The 27,896-nt window shown below is 39.5% G+C and overlaps 1 protein-coding gene across 1 annotated transcript; it reads right to left on the minus strand.

The window, feature by feature from the left end:
- Positions 1–688: 688 nt before the first annotated feature.
- On the minus strand, positions 689–27,870 carry LOC129776051 (transmembrane protein 41B). Its single transcript, XM_055781432.1, has 4 exons — positions 27,020–27,870; positions 4,677–5,025; positions 4,473–4,601; positions 689–4,407 (listed from the first exon to the last, which is right to left on the minus strand). The coding sequence occupies exons 1-4, from the start codon at positions 27,063–27,065 to the stop codon at positions 3,900–3,902; spliced, it is 1,032 nt and encodes a 343-aa protein (XP_055637407.1). The 5' UTR covers positions 27,066–27,870; the 3' UTR covers positions 689–3,899.
- Between the last annotated feature and the right edge of the window lie 26 nt (positions 27,871–27,896).

Here is a 27,896-nt window from a genome sequence, read left to right on the forward strand (position 1 = left end):
ACTGCTGTCTGTGAATAAAGTCATGCTCTATGAGTTTGTCTACATTAACAAAGAAATACGACACAAATTCATCGATTGGTTTAAAAATCGTTTCCAAATTACAACGGTCTGTGGTCAGCCATTGTTGAAAAATGATTTCTTCTTTTTCACTTTCCTCTAATAGAAGAGTTGTTTCTTCCGTGAATTGATGTTTTGGAAACACAATCCAAACAGCACTTGAGCTTCATGATTGGGCGGTTAAACAAAATGACAATTGTATCACGAAATTGCATTTATGCTACGTATCCAAAGAATAGCATACAAATAAGGCGAGTTAGTTTGAGGAACTATTCAATCGCGCGAAAACAATATCGGGAGCACAAACATTTCATTGTTTTATTCCTGTAGATGAAAATAAAATCGCAGCTAAAAGGTTTTCAAATTCAGTAAATCACCCCAAAATCTTCAAAATGTTAGATGAAAAGAAAAAAAAATAAGAAAGATATAATGATTGTATCTCTTAGAATATAAGATAACATGTATGTGTTATAAGATCAAATCAATAAAAATGAATGTAATGTCAAAAAATGACCTAAGTTTTATTACATTTTATTTGAAATGAAGACATCGAAAACAATCATTCAATATTTTTATTTTTATTATTTTTTTAATTTTGAGTTGGCTTTCTGCACTGAAAAAAAAAATAAACTTAACTTCAATAAAATATTGAAAAAGTTTTTGTTAGAAAAACTATTTTGCTTTAAATATGTACAAGTTGCGATGCGCGGAAGAGTTGTAGGGCAAATATTTTTCTACCATTTATCTACCATTTCATCAAAACCTGAGATGATAATTTCGAGAAAATCGACTTTTAGTTTTTGAAATCAATTTTCTTCAGTGTAGGATTTGAAAAAATATTTTTCCAGCTTTTTTTTTTTTTGATATCTGTATTATAGTGATTTTCAACTCATTTGGCTGGTTCGTCACTTTTTACTTCCATTTTTGGAAGAATGTCGGGAGTGAGAATTGAACTCGTGACCTTTAGCGTGAGAGGCATGGATGTTACCACTACGCCAGATCGACTCCACACACTTTTCCAGCTTTTTTTTTTCTGAAAATTCAACTATATTCCTAAATTTTTCTAAAAAAATTATTTCCATAGATCACTTTTTTGTAGGACTTGTCATTTTCAAGTAAAAAAAAACTTATAGGAGGTTGTGTTTAAGATACGACCGAATTGTTGACGTATAACTACGCTATGGTTAAATTCAAATCCCTTGTTTATAACTGCGGATATTATTTTAAAATGCTACGAAAATTTTGAAATGATCATTCTACCAGTTTGGTCGCCCTGAAATGTTTTTTTATTGTCATTTGAAGATAATTGTTTGATGATTCATTCTTGTGCTCGCAGAACAATACACACTCGAGATAAGAACAGTTGTCATCCTTAGTGGAAAAAGTTTTGCTGCTGGCAGGCGAAACCAAATCTCATACAAAATTTCAGATCGACATTTACTTTCTTGATGACTAAATAAACTAAATAAACTCTATCTGTTAATCTCAACAACCTCGAACAGAGTAGCACTGCTTCATTATGATCAAGATAAGCGCAAACGCAATCCTAGTTAAAAGCAGTTTTGCGACTGGCACGCGAGCCCAAATAAGTTAATAACTTGATATAAATGATTGAATAACTTGGTATTCCCCAAATAATTTTTTGGTGCACAACCTTAACACCTGCTTCACCATAGCGTCAGTCCGAAGCATTGATGACAGAAAACAAATAATGTGAACTGCTTGGAAAAAGGCTGAATATTTGCCTCAGAAGATTCATTACCAATACCCTAGCGTAAATATTTCCCTCCTGCTATCTCCTCTCCTTGTTTATATTTATCATCACGATTGCATAATTTGCAACACCACACAATCGTCAATCATAGCATAGAAAAATTGGGCGATTGTTGCATCGTTACTGGGCCAATGCACACGGGAGCAGTTACAAATGGGGTTTCAGCGTAGCGAAGATGCACCTTTTTTTAAGTACGGATTATGAAGCACACACGTACGCATACAAATATCCATATACGATGGCTAGAAGCAACTAAATATACACACACTTATCTCCGTTTTGCACTCTTCTCAGCAGAAGCCCTTTCTGTCAATATTGCCAGTCTAGATTAGCTTAGCTGTCATCCTTTGTGGAGAGAGTTTTCCTACCGTCATGCGAAACCAAATCACTGACAAAATTCCAGAAAATTATTTTCTTGGTCAGCTGAAGATAGCCTAGTTTGATGATTCCCCACACAATTTTATAGCTCAAAACATTAATGCAATGATTGCAATGCCAGAGACATCAGCGAGTGAGTAATTTGGACGCGTCCACAGCTCAATACGAAACGAAGACATGTGATGACGCAAAACAAGGAAGATCAAGCGATATTCATTGCTTTGAATTCAGAACGATACTGAAAGTTTACCTTCCTTTCTTGCTTGAGACTTTGAACTTCTTCAGTTCAATCGCCTGTAACCATCAAAAATGCCCTTGGAAAACTTTACTTTATCCATAATGTTACTCCTCTTCCTACATTGCCTTGAGAAAGGCATTCGATCCCTCGCCGTCTAGCTCGCCCAGCAACGATGTTGTTCAGTCGATTTGCTCACGAATAATGAAAGTTTGCCTCATCGAGATCCACTGTTTATACTTTATGCAAATATTTCCCTTCGTTCTTCTTCTTTTCCTTTGTTCACGGAGACTTTCGATAAGTTACTCGTTATTGACAGCTCTGTTCGTGAAAGCACACAAATGGACATAACAAATGTATGAGGAAACAAGAATGCTTCCAATTTACATTATTTTCACCATATGCAGACTATGGGATTATATTGTATAGCATATTAAACATCTAAGGAAATAACCGATTCGTTTGGTATGTAAATCGCCAAAATCCGTTCGCGGGAAAAAAAGGTTATTAACGTTAACTTTATTTCATAACAACGTGACCTGTTTTCTGATTTGGTACCCCTAATGAAAGACGTAGTTCTACGTCAAAAATTATAAAAAAAAATCAAAAATATTTGGCCCTTTCCATATGTTAGTCTAGATAAATTTTCGGAAAACTAAGTATGCCAAGTTGCTTAATTAGGTAAGGTCTTCACGCCCAGAAAGTTTCATTAAGTTCTGAGAGGGTCATGCCAATTCAATAGACGAGTTGGCGCGAAATCCGTCTATAACCTTGCATAGAATTCATTTCGTTTTCACCGTGAAGTGGCGTTCGTGATCAGGCTTTCAAATTTCTGTTATCAATGAAAAGATGAAAGATTTACACTCTGTCATATAAAATGTCAATATAAAATCAAAATCAAACAATTTTCGTTCATTATTTCCGTATTCCATAGAATGCAAACGGAAAAGCTTTTCATTCATCCATAAATTGTGTTTTTTAACCTCAGTTGTTGTAAAAACAACTGACAATTCGATAACGTTTTCAAATAATAAATACGTGGTTGTTCTCGACAGAATGTGTATCACTTTGAAAAACAGAAAAAATATGATTTCATACTGTCAGCTTACAACAAATAAAATTATTAGTTGAATTAGTTGATGTTATTTGAATAGAAGATTCGACATCGCTTCGCATCAACGCAGTGCAAACTTTTTTCGCATCTCGCTCTTAATCTTACCGATAATCCTATTTCGAGTCCCAACACGGTATCGAATTCCCGTATATGTTTTTCCCCCTCTCGCAGGAGAAAGCTTCCTTCCAGGGTTTTCGACTCTTTGCAGAGCTTTTCACATGCATATCTTTGGCTAAAATTATACTATTCACATGCTGTTTTCGAATGCTTTTGTTTTGCCCCCGTAGAGTTTGACTAACCGCGCCGCACCGGTGTAGTTTATAGCAGTACTGCTTAGTCACTTAGTCGATCTTGGCCTTGAAGTACCGCTTGAATATGACTGGCACGAGCGAAAACACCGAAAATACTGCCAAAAGAAAGATGGAGCCCCAGCTGAACGCATCGCTGGAGCTGGTCATCTTGTACAGCGTTTTTCCCGCCTGGATTGCGATGAAGGAGGGCGGTGCGACACCCAGGAATGTGCCCAGCACGAACGGATACAGCGGCACACCGATGACCGGCGCTACGAGGTTGATGAACCAGTTCGGCAGGAAAGGGGTCATCCTTAGGAAAAGCATATAGCTGAGCAGATCCTCCCGATGTTTGTCCACCTGTTGGGCCCAGACTCGCGCCTTCTCGGGGAAGTAGTGCTTGACTAGGCGACGGCCGACCAGCTGGGACAGCAGGTAGCATAAGGTGGCGCCCAGCGCCGAACAGAAGCAAACCAGAGCCAGCGCTACGGGGAAATTGTACAGGAATCCGCTCAAGATCGATAGGAACAGCGAACCGGGAATGGCAAAGGTTTGTAGGCTGCAGTACAAAATATCGGTTAGAAAATCTCAAATAACTTTAACACAATAACGAAAAACACTCACAATATGTACACTAAAATTACACCGAACATGACTTCCAGATAGTACAGATCTTTGTACCGATCCAGCACCAAGCCCAGCTGCTTGGCATCCTCGATATCGAACGGCACCTTGATGTACTGTTTTTCCGACCTTGAAGTAATCAAAACAAACTCATTAGCCCGCGTCACGACGTCACGACGACGATTCTTTCGTCGCTTTACTTACTCCTCCAGCTGTGGGAACATGGCATACACGTAAATCATCGCAAACAAGCTGGTGAAGAAGATCGCCGCCAGGATGATCAGCGATTGTCGGGCCGAACGTTCCTCCTCTTCCTTATCGTGCCTCTTATCGCTCTCACTGTCCCTGGTGGATGTTGGCAGAGGTCCATTTCCGTTGCACTCGGGGTGGTGTGCCCGCGTCTGTCCGTTTTGCTTCTTCTGGTGGTGCAAACCGGTGACATTGTTGTTGGTGGAATTGCTGTACAGCAGCTGGCCGTTCGTCAACGGTGGGGATGATCCGGAAGTCATATTGCTCAGAAGCAGTGGCACCTTCTCCGCTCTATCGTTGGACTCTAAATGACACAGAGTAGGTAATAAACGAATCAATAACGATGACTAGTCACCACATGTGGGGAATACGGAATGGATGATGATAATGGCTCATAACGAGCACAAAGGGGAGGTACCAAATCGAATCAGCTGACTCGGCTAAACAGTCTAGCGCGTTCTGACGAACGCCGAGGCAATGTTAAAACAAACCTTGTGCGGTGCTGTTTGGGACACGCAGCGGTGCTATTTACCAGCCGAGTGTCTCATGGACAAACAAACGTTGTTATGATGTTTGCTGTGTGTGTGTAGCCCATGCACAGATACTGTTGCACTTAGAGCAATCGATCATGCTTTGGGATGGGATGTGAGGAGTACTAAATCTTTGTACACACGTTTGTACAGCATGACGTGAATGTTTCAAATGGGCAGAGATTATTTATCTGTGCTTGAAATGGAGCAAACAATGCAGCAGTTGGAAGGGCCATGAAACTGAATAATGTACATACATTAGATTTGGAAATGTTTTCAAAGCATTTGAACGTCGTTTTCTAGAACACAGTTTAAGCCGTACTGATTTGTGAAAGGTCAAACGAAATTTTTTACGTCATTCAAAATTATTTTCGAACGATACACTAGCGGACTTGAGCCAACAACACCGAAATGTCCCACACATGAGTTTCAAAACGATGGCAAAGAGCTTCTTGTGGGGGTTTTTAAAATGTAAAAGTTTGGAAAATACGAAAGCCTTATCTGTGGATTTTCATAGACAGCAGCACCACATACATCATATGCCCTAGCTTCCGGGCAAGAAAATTTATAGAATATAAACAAAGCTGGTTGGTCTAAACCAGCCACTCAACCTGCGGCCCACGGCAACCTGCAGCTTTCGTTCTATGGCAGCAATACTCAATAGGCGACCCGCGGGCCGCATGTGGCACGGTGCTTTCTTCCGGTTGGCCCATGTGTCACTTTATTTTGAACTACTTTTTAATAAATATAATTTTAGTAACGAAAATCTCTGAAATCATCACCTAATGTTTTAACGTGGGGCTTCGTCTTTCGGTAGAGGTGCCAAATCAGAAATCAGAATACGTTTTTATTAAATAGAAATAGGAAATGAAGCGTTTTCAATCTATCGAGTATAAAAAAGCTATTCGTGATTTCAAAACATTTACGATTCTTCAGTCATCCAGCTGGAAGACTAGACGGCAGCGAGGTTTTCCAGGCCGAGAGTTTAGTTTTGTTTTCCAAATTGGCTTTTTTCAAGGCTAGAGGCGAATGGACAGAGTAATTTTTAAACCTCTATAATTCAAACCATGAGCATCATCAAGCATCATTCAAGACTGGTATCGCACATAGTGATGCGTGTTCGGTGGAGGCACTGCGTCGTTTTTCATGCCGTCTGGTGGAGAATGCTTTTGTATTTTTGCGTCTGTACTAGAGTGCAAGTTTCAAATATCGAAAACGAGAGGGTTACATTTAGGGTACAAGAATTTGAGCGTTAACATATATTTGCCGGTCGAGAGAAGTTTCGAACTTTCGAAAGATAATAGGTGTATAAATGATGTTTTTTATCTAATGACCCATAGCTCAAAAACTTCTTTGAAAAAAAAATTGAAATCACAAAAATCTATAAATATTGGTGAAATCACGTGCAAAATTTCATAAATTTAACCTGTTTCTGGAGATTGGTTGTGTATGATTGAATCACATGTATTTTTTTTTTCTTCATTCTATGTTGAAGGAGATTTTCTGTAAATTTAGGAGCGCGTGCGGATTTATTGGCGTAATATGTTATATTTTATGTTTTATTTAATTTCTGATCTGGCTCATTGCATTAATGATCGGTTTACATAGATGTTAAGAAGTAATGATGATGATGCTTTGAATAATAGAAGCTTTCTCAGACTCTCAGACTCCCTCAGTTAATTTGCCTCTAGCCTTAAAGAAGGCAAATTTTGGAAAACAAAACAAAATACTCGGACTTGACGAAGGCCATTTGGAATGCCACTGCCATCTGGTTGCTAACAAGATGAATGATAAATGGTGAATGTCTTATTGGTGACTTTCTGATCGGTCAATTTATATTCGTGAATTCGAGCATTGCTCCGGGATAAAAGTAGCGTCAAATTGCAGCGCATTTCAAGCCGGATGTAAAGAAGGTATTTTTCAGCGGTAAGTGCTGAAAGCGGTTGCTGTCGACGCCGCCACCCCATCACACACCAGTATTCTGACTGTTCTTTGGAGCGTTGCTTTTAGGAGCGTTGAAAGTGTATTTTTTTAAGAGATACTGAGAAATTACTCGGCAATTCTGTAGATTCAGTGTTTTACTGTCACTCAAACGGCGAACAATCTACAGTACACGCTAATTCTGCAGGTCCGCGAAACGTTCGAGCCCCGAAACGTGTGTGAAAGCATTCATTCATCTTCCTTGTCAGTGCAGGCAAATGTTTGCACTAAAATATTTAATTCTTGCATTTCTACAATGCTTGTTTCTCGCTGGTTATAATTCTTTAGCCCTACGTTGAAAATGCGTGCGTGTCTTGGACTTCTCCCTTCTTTATTCTTTTTGTAGCCCGCGATACCATGACTAAAACGTGTTTGTGGCCCTTCTGGAAAAAAGTTTGTGTAACGCTGTTTTATGGACAATGTTGACGGAGAACATATTGCAATTTCAGCTCCGCCCGTTTCAATTTATTGAGTATAAACAAGCTATTCGTGATTTCAACGCAAATGACCAAACGACCTTTCTCAAGACCGAGAGTTTAGTTTTCCGAATTCCGCTTTTTCTAAGGCTAGAGGCGAATGAACTGAGCAATTTTAAAGCCTCTATAATTCAAACCATGATCATCATTATTCAAGTCACAGACTCGCTCCAGCTATCAGACAGCAGTATTTTCCTTTTATCCTTCATTCCACTCCTTTATGTCAGCATCCGTTCACCCGTCGAGACGTGTACCGATTTCGAATTTCTCCAGCTTGACACGCAACTCGTCTCAGTCACCCTCGCGGGGTTTCTCACCTGTCGAGACGTGAACCGATTGTCCATCTACCGTTTTGAGCCTCTCTCTCTATCTTTCTCTCTCTAACGATCTCTCTATCTTTCTCTCTCTATCGATCTTTCTATCTTTCTCTCTCTATCTATCTTTCTCTCTCTATCGATCTTTCTATCTTTCTCTCTCTATCTATCTTTCTCTCTCTCTCTATCTATCTTTATTTTTCTCTCTTGTTTTTTTCTCTCTTTCTCTCTTGTTTTTTCTTTCTTTCTCTCTTGGTTTTTTTCTTTTTTTCTCTCTTTCTCTCTTGTTTTTCCCCCTTTCTCTCTTGTTTTTTTTCTCTTTCTTTCTTGTTTTTTTCGCTCCCTTTCTCTCTTGTTTTTTTCTCTCCTTCTCTCTTGGTTTTTTCTCTGTTTCTCTCTTGATTTTCACCATCGTTTTGATTGATTTCTGATTTTTCCATTTTTTTTTCACAATAACAAACTCTCAATGCTGTAACTCACGAACCAATCGACCGATTGTCGTCAAATTTTGACACGTATCCATTGAAAGATGGTGCTTTGTGGTAGTCAAGTAGATTTTTGCAAGAGGCACCATCTAGACGCCAACCTTATGAACTTTGCAGCCGAACTGTTACGGTGATTATGTGATGATTATTGGTGATTATAATCTGCCTCGCTTGCTCTGGTTATATGACGAAAACTTAGACTCCTTGCATTCACCGAAAATATGTTTGCTGGTGGACTGCAGCAGACCTATGACGTGCGTAATGCCAACAATAGGCCACATGACTTGGACTTTGTTAGTGACAGCAGTGAAGTAGAACTGATCGACGCGCCATCTGCGATTTTACCCTCTGACCGCCACCTAAAACCTTTTGTCCTCCTTTTGAGCACAAAAAGTACATTGGACGACCAAGTTGGCAGTATTTACCTGGATTTCACTAAAGCCATCGACAGATGCCTCATGATTTAGCCCTGAAAAAGCTCGACAGACTAGGATTCCCAAGTTGGCTCATATCTACAAGGAAGATTCGCTTCCGTGAAACAGAAGTCTTCAAAATCGAACTGCTGTGCTACACCATCCGGCGTACCACAAGGTCATCCTCGGACCGTTAATTTACATCCTGTTCGTAAACGACCCAAGCCACCGTCTTGAATCACATCATCTCATGTACGCTGATGACCTAAAGATCTACCGAATAATCAGGTCATCGGTCGATTGTGTCGCGTTACATCGTGACGAGTTGGTGTATATCAAACGGCATGGAGCGTTTGTTTTTTGCGACCGCTAGACATCGCACTATGTTCGAAAAAAAATCATCCTCTTCAAATGTGCTTCAATCTATTGATTGATTTTGATTTTTTTGATTTCGATATGTGTAGGGAAAAAATAAAATAAAACCTTGTATTACTTTCTCTCTTTTTCTCTCTCTTTCGCTATTTTTCTCTCTCTCTCTTTGCATACATCAGCTGTATTCTTTCTCTACTTAATCGGTCGCTGCGCTACACACTTCAATACTCCCAGCAGCTGTTGGAGTTCGTGGTTTGCTTGCGCTTTGGTAACATATCCCTTGTTGGTATAATGATGTCGATGTCATTGCCGAACCAACAATTTGGGCGTACTTCCTGAAGATCACACCTCCTAAGGCAACTTCAAAAAGTTCAACAAGACTCGATGTTGTCTCCTGCACTCAAACAATGCAACGATCCATATAGAGCACTGCGATCATTCGTTTATCATCTGTCACAGCTGATCTCGATCTATTTTGTCATATGTCGATTTGAAATCGATGGCGTTTCTATAGAATTTCTATGTAGTGTCTCATTGGAGGCGCTCGACAGTGTAATCGCGGATGATCCAACTGATCACCCTTTTGTAGATTGGATATACATTACTTCAATACTCAACTCTGTGTTTCAATAACTCAGTAGGTGGCCGCTTTTTTTCTTTTACGGCAGGTCGATCTACCTCAACCTCCTGGGGGTCTAGGGGCATAGTCTTCCGCTCGTGCCCCAATGGCCGTAAAATTGACGATACGTCATATAGAATATGAACAAAATCAATGATTCCTTCAAAGCTAGCGCAACAGAGAAAACTGCAATAGGAGGATAACGAAAGGAAAGATCCATATCAAGGACTTAATCTCCCCCTCCGCTGCAAAAAGCAGATTTGCCTAACGTACCGTGTAGTAAAATACATTTTACTGTCCAATGTAATCTCTCTGAACACTTATTTCAGTGGCCTTCTAATTTCTACATTTTAAAACTGACGGAGGACCAGAGGACTATCGAAATACAGTTTCATTGCTTTGTTTCCCAGAGGGAGTAATTCTGAATGTTATAACAAATCGTACTTCAAAATAAATTGATGGCATCTATTCTATAAACCATGTCTAACTCCAAATGCCTCGAAAAGTTGCAGAAAAATCGCCGGAATTCGCAAGTTTTGTAGCTGTGCAACTAAACTACATCAGCTTTTTCAGAATGATGAATGAAGTACATTTGGTCGGTCGTTTCTGCCAAAATGAACCAAGCACCAAAAACATTATTTCGAGATATTTCAATTTGAAGTTTGGGCTCCCACTAATTGACCGTGACTGATCAAATCTATTATTTTATCGTTCACGTGTAACCAAAAGGATGTCTTCAAATTGCAAAGATTATGAAAATCTGTAAAATAACACATAAATATAGAAAGAAATGATTTTTAGTTTTGGTACACATGCATTCAGTTCACTTTGGCAGAATGAAAGTCAAAGAATATGGTTTTCAGTTCAGTGTGGTTGGATACATTTTTAATCTGAATTGTTACGACAATAACAATATTAAAATGGGTGGGAAAAACTTTTTTTATTTCCCCCTGTTAGGTACATTTTCCACTACGACCAGTTATTTGATCTATTGTGGCGGGCCCCTATTTGTTGTAAGCCTTATCAGGGTGTCGTATCGATATTAGTTGGAGTGATTTCCACTTGCTGACTGTAGGCATGATCCCAATAAGGTATTATAGCACGAATGAACTATATTGCCTTATTGGAGGAAGCTATCCAAACATCTGAGGGTTGCATTAAACCTTTATCAAAGAAATTGCGCCTTCTATGAAAAAGTGCTTCGCAATTACATAATAAATGGTCCGAGCTTTCACTTTTTTGGTTACAGAAACGACAGGTATCTTCTTCCAATTTACCTAGTTTGTCTAGGTGGTATTTACTTGGACAATGTCCTGTCACTAGGCCACTGAAAGTGCATAGGTCTTTTTTTGTTAGACTGAGAAGTCTTTCAGTTCTTTAATTCCATTTTGAGGGTACATTCAGGGGCCCCATAGATGATTCAGGGCCTAGGAATGGTTTCGATCATCCACATCTAGCCTACAAATCTGCTTTTTCATTACCTTCAACTCCACAGTGCCCGGAACCCAGAATAGGTTCACTGCACTTTTTTTAGCTACCTCTTGAAGGCGTTGAATACACTCCCAAACTAATTCAGAAGTACAGGTAACTGATGCTTTCAATGCAGCTTGACTTTTAGAAAAAATGCATATGTTTGCATCAATAATTGCCTGTACTTCTGCCTGAAATACAGTTGGCCACTTGCCCATATCAATTTCGATATGTTCACTCCAGTACCGGTTATTCCAGCCCCGGCTCTTTCGTTTAATCTGGAACCATTAGTGTAGAAACTTATAGATCCTGGGTGAATATCAGGTCCCCCTGACTCCCATTCAGTGCGGCTTGGCTCAGTCACTTTGAATAGTCTTTCAAAGTTGTATTGCCTGCACATCCAGTCCTCCTGAGTTAATATCGAATTAAGTTTGAATGCCTTTAGAATACTTAAATGACCCCTAAGGTCTCCATCAAAGAACTGTTTTGTTCTTTTCTACCTTAGTCCTTTTTTCAGCCTCCAATTGAACGAATAGATATAAGGGAAGTAGATTCAACATTGCATCTAGTGCTTTAGATGGCGATGGCTGGTATGCAAATTGAAATTTACTGAGTGGTGTCGATTTCAACTATTGCGATTTGATATAGTCATCAATTAGTTTATCCATGAATTTCAGCACAAATGACGGAAGGCTAATAGGCTGAAACGATTTTGGACTTTTTTTTATCTTTTTTATTAGCTTTGGGAATAAAAACAACCCGAATTTGTCGCCAATTCTCTGGAATATACTTCAATCGTAAGCTAGCTTTGAACATTTCTGTTAAACAGGGCACTACAGTTCCTCCACTTTTCTGGATCATCACAGGACGGATCTCATCATTACCCGGTGATTGAAAAGGGTCGAATGAATTTATTGCCCACTCGGCTCTTGCATGAGTGAAAATACAACTCGCTAGATCTTGCTTCTCTGCACTGATCATTTCATGCCCAGGTTTACTGGTATTATCATTGAAATCTTCAGACGGTAAAGCGTGACTCTGTTGCAAATCAGTATGTGGATCTATGCTTGTCGTCCTATCACTCAAGACCGGTAATGATCCTGGAAAACGAACTTGCATCATTAAACTCAAGGTCTCCGATGCATTAGAAGTGAACTTTCCGTCCTGTTTTTTGAGAGTTCCTAAACCATTCGAATGATCATTTGCCAAAACTTTTTGTAATCTTGCAATGACTGGAGTACCTTCAATATTTTCACAGGTGTGCCTCCATTTTTTACGTTTAGATCTTCTGATCTCTTCATTATACGAAGTGAGTGCTTTCCTGTATTCAGCTTTGCTCGGTTAAACATTTTTCGAGCAAGTTTTCTTAAATTTTCCAGCCTAGCATTCCACCATGGTACATCCCTGTCTGTTGATCGTACCTTGACTGGGCAGCTCTTATTGTAAGCTTGAATTATTCTTGTTGTAGCATAAACAGAGGTGAGAAAAACTTATGATTCTTTGTGGCTGGTCAGATCATAATCACTATCAACAAAGTTTTGATTATAGCTCCATGAAGAATTCGTGGTTTACAAGTAACTCAATTTTGAAATAAAAGGCGCTTGGTTCGTTTCGGCAGAACTCCAACCATTTATGCTTGATATTTTATAATGCCTAGTTTTCCACATCTAATCTCATTCATATTTCCTCTAGACCTTGTGTTTTCAATTGGATAGTCTGGAAAGCATCAGAGCAAAGTATATTTCGTTTCGCTCTCTTATCTCCTAGTTTATTACTCATAGTCAAGGCATGAAAACCAAAAACAGGTATAAACAAAGTACAAATGTATCACTTCATTGTAACGAGAAATGAGAAGTATAACTAGAGAGACGAGAAATGGGAAACCCGCAGATCCAATAAAAGAAAGAATCTTTTGCTAAAAAGGAAAAACCCAAATCCTGAGATTATTGAATCATTGATGATTTGTTCATTATACCTTGTACTACCTAGGCCATTCTTTTGCGAGTCCCACCATACTTTTCTGTTCAACTATGCTGTGGTTATATAGAATAATGGTGCTGGCGGTAAAATTGTATAGCGAAACAACATCCAAGTTTCACTTGGCCTTGACAAATCGTTTATGTCACATGTTTATTTTTTCACCGTCGTGCATTTCGCAGCGCATGAAGCAGAGGAAGAAAAAATCAAAAATCTCGAGAACGGAAGGCGATATTCGTCTCTTACATTTTCATTCTTTTCATGCTGATAAAGTAAATCTGTTTTTTAACCGAACTAACACACGCTGAGGGCAATTTCTTCGAACGACAGACAGATTGCCGTTGTAGCGCTGCGAATACTCTCCTCGCAGGGAATTTTGCTGGTTTCGTATCATGTCTTTCTTTTTTCGGCGACGGACTCAATCCAAATCGAAATCAGCACTCGACTCGTCGTGGCCGCGTGAAGTCAATGAACGCGCGCGGTGATGATGCTTCATCCATCTCATTATGGGTTGTGACTATCGCTTCATTATGGACCCGAGAAGTTCGACTTGCACTGTCCCTGTGGAGGACGCAAACACTCTCTCTCAGAGGCTCTCGCTCTATCGGTCAGTCATTAACCTTGTGCCGGGCTGATGGCTAATTGCACCAAACAACTTGCCATTTCGGGATCATGGTTGAGAAAAAAAAAGACGCGCGAACCCGGGCCCCATCGATGGAAGTGAAAGTGTTCGTTTTCAAGTTCTTCCTTTTGCTCAACTTCCGGCTTTGGCGTAGCCATGTGTGGACCCCGAAGAAGGAGTTCTGGCTTGTTACGCGGTGGTTTTTCAAGGCTATATGTATCGATAAATGCATTCCCATTCGATGGTTTGTTTGTTTGCTTGTTTGTTTTTGTCCGTGCATTCCTTCGACCGTCGTAATTTGTTCCGCAGCTGCGCTCTGTACTGAGCGTGAAAGTTAGGGCTTCGAATCGTTCTCGCGGAAAAATGAATGCGAAATAAACACGCGTCGATTGGTTGGAAACAATAATTGCTGCGGAGTACAATTTTCGCCATTCTTTCGATTAGATTAATGCAACGGTGAAACTAGGTCACGAGCGAATGTTGGATAATTATTGATTTATTTGGAGCAGAATAATCCGTGTTTCTTATTTGGGTTACGGTAATACGTAGGAACGTAGGCTTCTACAGTGGTTAGAACAAAAACTTTCATCATCATTCTTTCTCAAAGCGAAGTGGTTTCTTTTGAATCAAACTGTGTATAGAACAATCAGGATGGCCACTCAATTTCAGTTTTAAAATTCACGCAATTTTCCCGACTTACTTTTTCCTGCATGATTTCATGAAATTTAATAATATTGTATTGTCAATTAAAACTTAATTGTTGAAACCCAAATTGCAAAAATATTTTTACTTTTTTGTTTCCAAGTTCCGCATTTGATAAAAAATTGGACGGTGTGTTTCTCGGCAACAAATTGTGGGTTGGATGTAGGGTTTAGGAGATAGGGGTCCGTATCTCTACTCTACTTACTCAGAATTCAGAAAGTTTCATTTATTAGAATAACTGACCAGAACCTCATTGATCACATCCAAACATATTTCGAGCATGTTCCGGATACCCTTTATAGTCAGTTTCTAAGTTGAACCACAAATCCATAATGCGACTCTTCTATACAATCGAAATTCTACAATTAATTCAATGTAAGTCAAATTAAGACATTAAGTTACTAGAATCAAATCTCATCCCCATGTCTGAACAATTAAACAAAAATTAAGCTATCATGTTTTTCAAGCTCATTATGTGATTCAGTTAGATATGTAGATTTGTTCAGGTTTTTATTTAAAGTGAAAACCCGTGTTTTATTATTTCATTCATTATCGCAAATAAAATTATACAGAAAACCTGTGTTGTTAGATAACTCTGGACAGAAACGCTTAGCAGGAATAGGAGCATATCAGGCGAGATGAAGTTAAGAACACGAAATAGCGCTTTTTCAATGACTCTGATTCTGACTTATTTTTCTTTAAAATGCGTCCCATTTTGACGTGGGACTACGTCTAACCGGAATATATGAAGGGTAAAATGAAAACCTAAACACAGAACATGCAGGAAAAAATGAAAGATTTCGAATGCTTATAGCTCGAACATTTCGTACTGGATAGGAGAGATGTTTGCATCACTTGATAGGGAATATTTCTACGCATCTATCGCAACTAACAAAATGTTGTTTTTCATTAGATAAACAATTGAATAACTGTAAAATATTAGGCGTTATCTAAACGCCCTAACTGCATCGTTTTGTTTGGCCCGATTTACGGTTTCCCTAACACAGCCATCAAAACCAAGCAGCCTTGGGGAAATCGGCATTGCAATACATGAAAGTAGGGGGACTTTTGTTCTCATCGAAAAATGTTCCCTAACACAGACTTTAAAACCAAGCAGCGAAATCGGCATTGCAAACACACGAAAGAGCCTAGAGGGGAGTGAACTGAAAAGTTTAAACCCTCTTAAAGTCAAAAAGAAGAAAAAGAACACACGAAAGTAGGGGGGGCTTTTGTTCCCACCGAAATGTGTTCCCTAATAGAGATTTCTAAACCAAGGTGCCTGGAGAAATCGGTATTTCAAATTCATGCAAGTCGGGGGTATTTTTGTTCCGACTGGAATGTGTTTCCCTAACACAGACTTCAAATCCATGAAGCGTGGAGAAATCGGCATTGCGAATTCATACAAATCGGGGGTATTTTTGTTCCGATTGAAATGTGTTTCCCTAACACAGACTTCAAAACCGAGGTTTCTGGGGAAATCGGCTCTGCAAATAAATGCAAACTGCGAGTACTTTTGTCCTCGCTTGCCTTTGTGCAGAGTGGAATATGTCTGTCCTAACATGATCTTCTAAACTTAGTAACCTGGGAAAATCGTGCAGCCACTAGAAGCGAATGAACTTCCCAGTTTCAAGCAAATTCGAGATTCGAGAAGTATGTACACTTTTGGGATGTAAACTTCAGAGGGAAATGTAAAATAAAATAATCGTTTGATAATTTTTTTATTGTCTTTATTGGAAAGATTTTCAGCCTTATGCTGGTTCATCAAACGTTTGATAATTCTTCCGTACATATATTTTGTTCTAGTCATCATACCAAACGTAAAAGGTCCGTCATTAAATTTACTTGTAACGAAGAACAATCAATCACAATAAATGAATTGACTTTACACGGCATTTGTTAATTTTTTTCACTCACAGAGCAAATATATTGAACTCAATTGAATTTGGAAACTGTTTCATTCAAACAAACGAATGATTGCTAAGCTAAGGTAGTTCCACGTGAACCTTGCGGTTATATCATAGATATAACCCACTCATTTTTTTACTCCAGAGCTTTGATTTACTTTAAGGACTTGTTTCGAACTGTATGGTGGATCTACATTTGAACTATCAACTGCTATTTTTTCAAGGATATGAATGTTTCTATTGTATGCCATAAGAAAGTCATAAGAGAGGAGAATGTTAATTAATCGTATTATGTTTATGAGGCTGAGGTACACATTTTGATTATATTTAAAAACTAGCTGACCCGGCAAACTTCGTCCCGGCCAAAATTGATATGTATGGGAGCCTCCCTTCAGAGAAGCCATATAAACGTTTATCGATCCCTAAAACCTCTATATGCTAAGTTTGATTAGTTCTCGAGTTGTTTAGCATTCTCCCCCCACCCCCCTCTTTAGAGAGGGGAAAGGAGTATCTCACTACCATAGAAACATTTGTTGCACCCTAAAACCTTCACATGCAAAAATTCGTTTCATTTGCTTGATTAATTTTCGAGTAATGCATAAATTCGTGTTTCATTTGTATGGCAGCCCCCCCAGCCGGAACTATCATAAGAATCTTCCCCGACCGCAAAAACCCTTACATCCCAACATACCAATTTTTATGTCGATTCAGTACTTTCCGTGTCCATAAGAATCAGACAGACAGACCGGAACCCATATATATATATATATATATATATATATATATATATATATATATATATATATATATAGATCTTTTTGCCGCCGCAGAGGTTTGTTTTCAAAACCTGGTTGATTCTGATCAAGAATTGTTCCTGGAGATCCTTAGGGATTTTTGTGTGACAAATCCCTTTCAGTTGCAGAAATCCCAGGTATTACAGGATTCGCCTTCCAGCAAATCTTGAATAACTTCACTCTCGTAAATGCGGAATCCTCTAGTCTTCACCAATCGTCCACGGTGGAGCTGTACTGCCTTACACTTTTCAATTCCGAGTTCCATCCGCACATCGGAACTGAAGTCGTTTATGAACTGTAGTAGATTATTTAGTGCTTCTGTTGATTCCGCAATTTTGTTAACATCGCAATGGTTTCGAATCATTCTATTAATCACATGTGATTGGTCTGTACTTCGCCGCATTCGCTGTGTCTTGATCCTTCGGCATCAGATGAGTAATTCCCTTGGTCACAAACTCCGGTGTTGTTTGGGGATTTTCTAGTACCTTGTTGAAGCACTCTTCTATTCGCCCATGAGTTGAAGAAATTTTTTTTTGTACCAGAAATTGTGCACGAAAACTGGTCCTGGCGCAGCCCAATTCCTGGCAAATCGAATGGCTTCGTTGATATCATGGACGGTTACCACAACGGCAGGCATTACTTCAAGCCCGTTTATATATTCCTCGTCCTCTGCCAGCCACATCCTGTTACTTCGGTGTTGAATGGGGTTCTCCCATAAGCTCGACCAAAACTGGGTTACTTTCTCAATCTCAGGAATACCACCATCGTAATTGGTTCGTTTTTGTTTGATGCGGCTGTAGAACTCCCTCTCGTTCATACTGAACATACGATTATCCGCATGCCTTTCCGTACATTCCGTTTAACGTCTTAACCTTTTTGATAGAGCACTCAACCGTTGAACATGGCTGTCGAGGATCTCAATGATGCGGTTTTCATTAAGATCAGAGAGCTCTGCCGGCTTAACAATTCCAGCAGCTCCACGAATCAGCTTTCGCGATCGACTTCCCATCTTATATTGCGTTAGTCGACAGATTTTTACTCGGAGCGTTTGAATACGACCTTTCAGGCATCGCATCCAAGCAGGTTTCGGTTTTTGGAGAGTACACCGTTCTGTTTATCGTTTTGGTGAAAGGTGCGCATTCCTAACGTCCGTACAACGGCTACAGCTCCACAATAAACGATAAATTGCAGCTCCTCTAGGTTCTCTACGACTTCCAGGTACACAGGTAGAACTTCCTGGTCGAGTACTTGGACGGCACTCGTCAGTCGGTGGGAATACTGCATCTTCGGGATCTTGTGTCGGGTTAAGGGTTCCGGGTTCCATAAAACTGGATCACTGCTGTATCCATGTGGAAAACCAATTCGTTTTTTAGTTGACCTCGTTGTTGATCCTCTGCCGGTTCTTGTTCTCTAGGCACTGCCACTGGATCCGGTGGTGGTGCAATCAATTCCCGCCTTTCACTAGCGAACGATGCACTTTGCCTAGCAGAGCTCCTTCTTGACATATCGCTCGATCCTCTACTCTCTCTACGCAGTTCTCGTTGCGCTTCCAACTTGATGGCCTCTATTTCAGCCGAGGACAGCATGTTGTGTGATAAAAAGACTCGTCTCCGTGTGTAGAGCTTATTCCGATCTAGTTGGCCTGAAAATCATGGGAATTGCTCGTTGAACATTTCCAGCATTCTTGGTCTGCCGGACATGTCCGTCTCCAACCTTGTGCAGACATAACAGCAACGAATTACGGATTTATTCATCTCTCTCCTCCACATGATTCGTTGCTGTTGGCGACCTGTCAATGTGAGCGACTGGCGTCGTCCAATCGCAGCATCATCTGCAGGTACAGCATTGCCACGGTGATTTATTGTGCTGCGGGTTCTGTTGAGCGTTCGGTTTACGGGCTGAGCCCGTTGATTAGGCGTCAGTTCTTGCTCCAATTCCTCTAGCCGCTGGCCGCTCGCATGAACGTTCCAGGACGAGCTCCAGTCCGGGAGCCCTCCTCAGGCGATCGTATTAATAATATTCTCCTTGATCTCAATTCCATGAATGGTTGTTTTCCTTTTCCCAGGGAAAAACGGGTTGGCACAGGTTGCTTCTTAGAGTACTCAACCTGTCTGAAGGACGGTATCTCAGCCGTTCCTAACCTGGAATACAGACGCTGTTGTGGGCCGCTCCTAACATGGAGAACAAACGCTACACTAGTCCCCCTTCACTGTTTGCATACGACCAAAGGTCCCATTGGGGTTGGCTACCCGATCTTTCCAAGGGTTGCTCGCATCTCAGTTAGTACAGCGTGACGATTTGGATGGTATGAGTTATAGGGATCGAATTGACCGTTCGATTCAATTTACATAATAAGGACCGTCATCTGGGGGCAAATTGATCAAACGCACTAATGAAAACAAACTCAAATTCTTTTTTTCAATTGAATTTTGAACTTTCTTGTATGAAACATTCAATAATCATCTGAAGGTTTTTTCCTCAGTGGTTCTCATCGAATCGCGAATTAAATTTTATAAAAATTATCTTTTTATGAATCGCATTTCGTTCCCATTTATAAAGCATGACAAAAAACGTATTTTCAACAAATCAAAATGATATTGATAGACGCTTAACATATTGATTCATACTGGGCTGATTCTTCACGAGATGAAATAGTAATCATATGGTTAAAATTACTTTTAACACGTGAGAAAAATCAATTTTACAAAAAGGCACCAGAAAAACAACTTTTTTTTTCTTAACCAGACAACCAATGTTGCGACTCAATTTTCTCAGAATCGGTCGAACCGAATTGAACACGAAAAATTTCATTTGAAATCCCATTTCGTTCCATTTGAGAACCTTTCGAAGTTTCATCAATATCTGTCCACGAGTTCCGGAGATATGTTAGAGAATCTGACGGTCCCTGGTTGGGTGTTTCGTAATGTGGACAATTTTGCCGTTCTACGGTGTTCTTGAAAGTATTATTCCCATTTAGTTCGCATTATGAACCATGATCAGGGTTGCCAACTTTAATTTTTTTAAATCAGAAAGAATGAAAAAAAGAATCAGGAAGAAATCAGGATAGCTCATATTAGGTTGCTCGGAAGTTTGTGCCGATTTTTGAGAAAACAAAAGCATGATTTTTATAGGCAACCATCTTTTACGCAGCCTTCAAATTATATCCTCCAAGAACATATTTGTTCTCTCGTATGGTTATTACAGAGTTGTAGTGTTTTTTGTGCTCCCGTGGTCGAGTGGTTAGCGTCACACATTATCATACCGGGGATTCGGGTTCGATTCCCGTTCTGGGCGGGGAATTTTTCGTTAAAGAATGTTCTTCCGACCTGCACTGGTACACGTATATTCTACAGCTTGCCACTCAGAATACTTTCAAGGCGTGTTATTTGGCATAAGAAATCTCAACTAAGTATTAATAAAAATGACGTTAGTTAATACCTACGTCGAGACGGCATTAGTTCCATGGGGAACGTTAGCGCCATTCAAGATTATTTCATGAATGTGAGTTTACAATCCAGAACGACGCCTAGATCTCTAACTATTTCACATTTTTCTACATTCTACAAAACGTATATGTTTGATACATTTGGTTTATACTGGTTATAGTTGAAGTTTTTGTTATTGAGAGAATTTAGCAGGGATCTTTCGATCATTTATATTTTTTCCCAAAAACCTACAGCATCATTATAGTGAATTAGAGTGGAATCAGTATTAAGAATTTCTTTGAATTCAACGTCCATGGAATGATTTTTTACTCGCCAAATGAACAAAGCATTCCAACGATGGGTGAATTGTTGATTTTTTTTTCTAAATTTTAATGTTATTTGATTCTATAATAGATATATTTACTATAATTTCACTGAACCTGGTGAGCAAATGTTATATAACAACTTATTATATTGACTTTGAATTCAAAAAGCTTCTCTTGAGTAGTATTACACTCTGAAACGTATTCTTTCAATAATAACTTTGCGGATATTCGTACACAGACATCATACAAGGTAATGTTGTTCCTCAAACTTAATCTCGTTATTATACATCAGATATTCTGGTTTCATGAAATTGAAAATTAAGTGAAAGTAAATCGGGATTTTCACTTATTCAATCATTCGGGATTTGTCGATTCGCAACGGTCATACATATTGATGATAAGTTAGGTATGGCTTTGTATCAGGAGAATTCAATATTCATGTGTACATGTGCGGACCGGAGAGCTCATTTTGACATAATAAAAAGTACAAAAAATTTCTTCCGACTCAAATAGCAACGGTCCTTCACGTACCCCCAGAGGAAGTGATCGACGACGAGAAATTTTGAAATTGTTACCATAAGAGGACAAAGTTTCATTAAGGCTTCGGTTGCTCGAGTGATAGAATTTCACTAAAACTACACGTTCGTGTAAATTGTACATCTTGACACTAAAAACCATCCGATCAGACTGAATGAGTAACCGTATATTATCGTCCCGGAGTGAGGAATACAGTGCTACCATCGACGGAGCAAAAAAATATATAAGGAGCTATTAGATGTTTTTGTGTGAGCGTTTAATCTGAAAGACCCTGTACATCCCAAAGCAATACAGAGACAAAGGTGCTGAATTCGCTCGAGTTTAATGAAGTGCCGCTAGTTGTACGGAGAAAAATTCATTCGTTTTGACATTCTTACCCAGAGATACCTAATAGCGGCCCTCCAAGTACATTTGGAGTCGAACTAGACCCCAAGATACTTGAATGACATGGCATGAGTGATCGGTTTACCCAAAAGTTGAATCTTTGGTATGATTGGTCTATGCTTCCTAGAACAGAAGACTATATCTGTTTTCTCCGTGGAGAACTCAATTCCTAGACCAATGGTCCAGCTTGAAAAATTGCTCAAAGTATCTCGTAGAGGATCTTGCTAGTGGGTTTCGTTTGATCTCACGACAGACACCACTCCATCATTTGCAAGTTGTCTTAGGATGCAATTATCAATGCCGCTTACGTAGAAGTTGTACAAAAGGGAGCTTAAACGTGAACCCTGGGGGAGGCCCATGTAGGAGACCCGACTTACTGCCGAAAATCCGTGAGAAAAATTCAAAGATTGCTTTAATTTGTTAAATCTTCGGTTCCTCACCCGGTGTGAGATTATAAATCCATTGGTGATCGAAAATTTTGAGCAGCTGACCGAGCTAAATTTTCACTGTGGATTCATGAGTGCATATCACGAATTCATCACTATGCAGGTTGATCCTTCTTCGTATATTCCCAACCGTGTTTGTTTTCCTGACTACATCAATTGCTTTGTGCATTTTGATCTGTCCATGAAGCAAAAATCCATGGAATTCCAGATTATCATCGATCGGAGTTTGGTCCAACGATCTTCGATTTAAAGTATGGGCGTATCAGTTGTGATAATATGTACTTTACCGATGGATCCTCCATGAACGAGTCCACAGGATTTGGAGTGTTGAAAGATTTTTTTAGCAACTCCCACAATCTTCAGTTTATTTGCTCAGTGTACAGGGTGGCGCATAAATCACGCAATGTTCTCTGAAGGAAAAAAAAATAACGATCGCGCTGTAACTATCGAGCGTGTTAGTTCCTAAGGGGCTGTCCACATACCACGTGGACAACTTTAGGGGGGGTAGGGGTTTCAAAAATGTCCACGTTTGTCCACGGTGAGGGGGGAGGGGGTCTATATCACATCCACGTGGACACTAATAAATATTTTGAAAAACAAATATATATCTGTGTTCAACAATATAAGAAAAATATTCTGCATTGCAAGCAAATCTATACGTATTTCTGCTGTCTGATAGCACTGCGCGGTGGAAATTCTATATTTATACATATTGTTGAAATTTTTGCCGAAATTTGTATTCAGAGAGTATATCGCACATGAGCTGAGAGCTATCGATTTGTTTTAATTGATTTTAAAGAATCTTACGTTATCATTATCGATCAGAATTGGGACGCTATTATCGGCAGGATTCAGATACCACTAAAGCATGTCGGAATGTTGTAATATTAATAAAACACGACATTGTTTTCGATTTTTTTTTTTGACGTAGGATTACGTCTTTCGGGAACATATTGGGGTACAAATTGAAAAATGAAAATCGATCGCATAGTGAAAAATGTCCAATTTCAAACGCTTGTTACTCATTCATTTCATGATGGATTGATGAGATTTTTGCATCAAACGATTACGGCACTCCATAACAATTTTTCACATTGGATAAAATAGTATATATCATATAACTAACTATCGAACAATTGAAAAAATTCAACCCCTATTCAAACAGAGATACCCAGTCCTGATTGGTCGAAATTGACGTCATTTCTTTCTCGCGCCCGATTCTTTCTCTCACCGGCAAGCTGCATGGCAATCGAGTAGGAGGCGCCTACTTCACACATACCAAATGATATAAAAGGAAGGAGCATTCGTAGATCTCATTCATTCTTACAACGGACAACAACAAGTGGAGAGCAGCAGCAGTGAAAACGGCTAATATATAGGCGAGCATAGAAGTTGAGCGGTCAAAATGCTCATATCGAACTTAAGTGGCAGTAGCAGCAGCAGCGGCGGTAAACATCGAGGCCTAACATCAACAATCGAGCTGTGTCCCGCATCGGTCCAGTACTGATGGCAACAGCAAACATCATGAGCAGAAAGTTTCAGGCATGTTCTCTCTTTCTGCTGATGCTGCTGCTCAGTCAGATTTCTCATTTTGTTCGACGCTCAGATCGGTAAACATATATGTTTTTAGTGTTTTAAGTGTGGTCACATCAGATCAACATCAACCAACATGACCTCATGCGGCAAGGAAGGCAAAGGAGGATCGAAGCGTATCGCAAGGTTCTACATGAGAATATCCAGTGTATCAAACTCGCTATTCGCCGTTTAGCTCGACGTGATGGTGTCAACGAAAACCACCAAAATAAAAACAGAAATAAGCAGCAGCGGCTCCGAAAAAGCTACCGCTGCCAAAAAACAAAAAAATACCCAACAACCAAACCAAACGGCCCTTTTCAGGGCCATCAGATCATTATCAAAGAGTTTAACAATATATTTTTTCAAACATCCAAAATCAACATGCGACAGATAGCCTAACGTAATCCTACGTCAACTATGCGGTCGTGTCTCGGACACAACCTTCTGTGACTTTTTTTATCCCATCCGTTTATTAGGCTCATTTAGCAATTCAGCTGTCACAGAGCCGAATTTATTCGTATACATTTTTATGTTAAGATAACTATTGTTGTATATTATTTAGGCTTAAGATTCCTATCCGTTGTTTTCGATGTTTCGATTCAGTTTCCGCTCTCAATGTAAAAACCGCTTCGTTTATGTTATTCAAGAATTCGAACAACAAATTCATTCACGGGAACCTATCTTAAGATAAGTCTTCCTAGCAGCGATGCTCTTCTTCGGTGAATAATAATATTCTGTGGAATACGCTTCTAGTTATTGGGTAGTCCAGCAAGTTTGGGTGCGCAACTGATGATAATCGAATCGAGACGCTGATGAAGAATAATCCTCGGTATACGACACATCAATTAGCAGGTTCTTTACAAGTATCTATGTTCATGAGCACCTGTTGAAACTAGATTAAGAAACGCTACAATGTATGAGTTCTACACCTATTGACCGAAAACATGAAATGGATCGTATCTCCATCAACAACTCGCTTCATAAATGCGATGAAAACTCGCAGTTTGAAGCAAATAGTGTCGGGCGAAGAAAAACATTATCCTTTACAACAATGTTGAGCGAAAAAAGAATCTTTGAGGTGAGCGAAATGAACCATCATTAGATATCTCCAAAACCGATCTTCACCTGCAGAAAGTCATTCTTTGTGTCTAGTAAGATAGAAAATCGATAAACTTCAAGAAGCACTATTCGTGACTAAACGAAGCAAAATCGTCAATCTAGAACAAACGTTCAGAATTGGCCAAGGCGTCCTCTTCCAGAATAATGCCAAACCTCATATTTCTTTGGAAGCCCCTCCAAAATTTTTTATAGTTTGACTAGGATGTGATAGTCTACCCGCTATCATCAGATATTGCAATTTTTGTTCATCACTTGTTTAGACCCCCAATAAAAAATATTGAAGGTCAAAAATTTTGGTTGCGCGTTCGCTTAGTAAGCGATCGATCGTGAGTTTAAAACTCAGGGTCCTCAATTGACCATCTTTGTGTTGTAACAGAATAACTACGTCCGCGCAACAATTATCAGCGATGGAGATCGATCCACGGCCGAAATAAGATCGATTCATCCTTACAACTGCACTGCTCTGCAAGAAACATCAGGCTGTTGTTCTATGAACAACACAACAATGATCATATTAACTGTGTCCGCTGTCCGGTGGTCCAGCCGGACAATGGAAGAACAGATAGAGTACTCTTACGCCTTAATGGCTATTGTATAATGTACCATATGCAATGGTATAAAAGGAATACTCTTACACCTAATATGGCTGTATCATGCGCTATTTATAGATTTGACAAAAAAAAGTGACATGTACACGATAAAATGCTAATGAACCTAAATAAATAAACAAATGGGATAAAAAAAAAAGAATTTCGACTCATTGGACACAGTTCTGCGGTGATAAATTCTGCAAGTTGCATGAAGAATGATCGGCAATTTTGGAGTTGAACTCGCCAAAACTACATAGCACAACACAATGGAACGAAGCACTTGATTTCATTGTCTTATTCTCTTGAAAACTCATAGTTCAGCCAGCTTGCGTCGGTTTATGATAGAAAATATCCGAGATTAGATTTACATGTGATGTTTTACTATAACGTAAATATTATGTTTTATAACGTGATCACATGGTAAATGAAATTTGGAAGGAAACAAACAGCAATACAAATAGCTTCACGAGTTGTTGTCCCCCAAAGCTGTCAAAGAATTGAGAAGAAATTGCCTCTGTTAATTATGTTCACATACAACAAACATAAACTTAAATTTAGGCGCAATTCAGCTATTTTTACGATTATTTTTTCCAAGAAATGGAGAAATGTCCACGTGGACAACAGGGGGAGGGATATAGACAATGTCCAGGTTTGTCCACGATGGGGGAGGGGGGTGTCTGAAATCGTAGTTTTTCTGTCCACGTGGTATGTGGACAGCCCTCAAGCGGTTCAGTTGTCGACTTTTTACCGTTTTGTATTCGAGAATAAAGATTTTGTGTCGTGAGACATTTTTTAACGAAAATTTCTTTTTATGCAAATTTACATTGTGTTGTGTTTGTTGATATGTCTCATTACAAGTCACAACCGCCTCTAATCCGACACTGAGGGGTGCATCAGTATGTGCAATTAGAGATAGTAATAAAAATATAGTTAAGAATTTGTCTCCTTAAAACCTGTGTCTATAAAAATAAACGAATTATAACAATAAAGAATTGAGAGTCATTTGGCTGAAAATTGTTCATATACTAATCAAAAATTCTCAAGGTCTAACCAAGAGGCATAATTAGTAACCTATAGCTAAATATAGTATTCAAACGAACTCTCTCACATTGTGACATTAAAACCACGACCAAAACGAACAATGTAAAAATTAACCGACCGCTCCTAATTAAGTTTTCCACGCTTTATCTAGCGCACATTTCTCTCCCCAATTCCCAGTTATAATCAACGTTACAAACCTGCTTCAAATGTCACAAAACGATTTGCCGTCTCGACGGTATCCATTTGTCGCGTTGTGTGTTCTACGGCGTAAAATCCGTCGGAATAAACTTCCGTATCCGGATCACGAGGCTCCGTTGGGTGACAATACAATAAAAAAAAAACAACACGCACTACTCGCGCAAAAACCCAACCGCGCGGCCGATGTTATTGCGCACACTATTGTTGTCTTGCTTTTTTTTATATGAGCTCCGTTTCACTCTGCGCGCCTGCTGCTACTGCCGCAGCCGAGTATCGTACGATGGTTTGTTGATCGTTCTTCACCTCTTCTTCTGGCACACCTCCTACGCGCTCCCGACAGCTCAGGTAATTTATTCTGTTCTTTCGCAGTACCAGCAGCAGCTGTAGTATCGGGTTCCGAAGTGTCGCCCTTCCTTTGTTCTAGTTTGATATGGCTTCTGATCCCTCCCTTGATGAACGACTCTCACTGTCGTTATCTAATTCTGGCAAATTGCGTCCTTCGGACGATAAGTGTGTGATAATCGCAATTCAGCCAGTGGAAACACGCATTCACCACACTTCAGTCTCGATTAACGAGTGCTCCAATTTCAAGCAAACTAGATGTTGTAATGGCACATAAATTATGCGTAACGTAGTTCCACCAAAGTGCGGTACTTCACTAGGGCTAGTCACACACACGGTACGCATGAATTAACCGAGGACGAGGATTAGTTTTGCACTGTTTGCTGCAATATAGACTGCAGAAAGTGTAATGTATTATATGTGGTGGCCGTTGTAATCAAACATACGACAGTTTGACCAACTCGAAACTGTCATGAACGGTGCAGAAAAAGGAACTGACTTTCGGACTGCAATTTGATGCAAAAAAAACTCGGA

Source organism: Toxorhynchites rutilus, chromosome 1, assembly GCF_029784135.1.
Source record: "Toxorhynchites rutilus septentrionalis strain SRP chromosome 1, ASM2978413v1, whole genome shotgun sequence".
NCBI lineage: Eukaryota > Metazoa > Arthropoda > Insecta > Diptera > Culicidae > Toxorhynchites > Toxorhynchites rutilus.

What these genes read in the sequence shown, in the direction of transcription:
- LOC129776051 (XM_055781432.1), bottom strand. Translation starts at nt 27,065, where the DNA reads ATGGATACCGTCGAGACGGCAAATCGTTTTGTGACATTTGAAGCAG. An exon ending in ATGTTCCCACAGCTGGAGGA is followed by an intron (nt 4,602 to 4,676) that starts GTAAGTAAAGCG and finishes GATTACTTCAAG; the next exon opens with GTCGGAAAAACAGTACATCA. An exon ending in GTAATTTTAGTGTACATATT is followed by an intron (nt 4,408 to 4,472) that starts GTGAGTGTTTTT and finishes TTTGTACTGCAG; the next exon opens with CCTACAAACCTTTGCCATTC.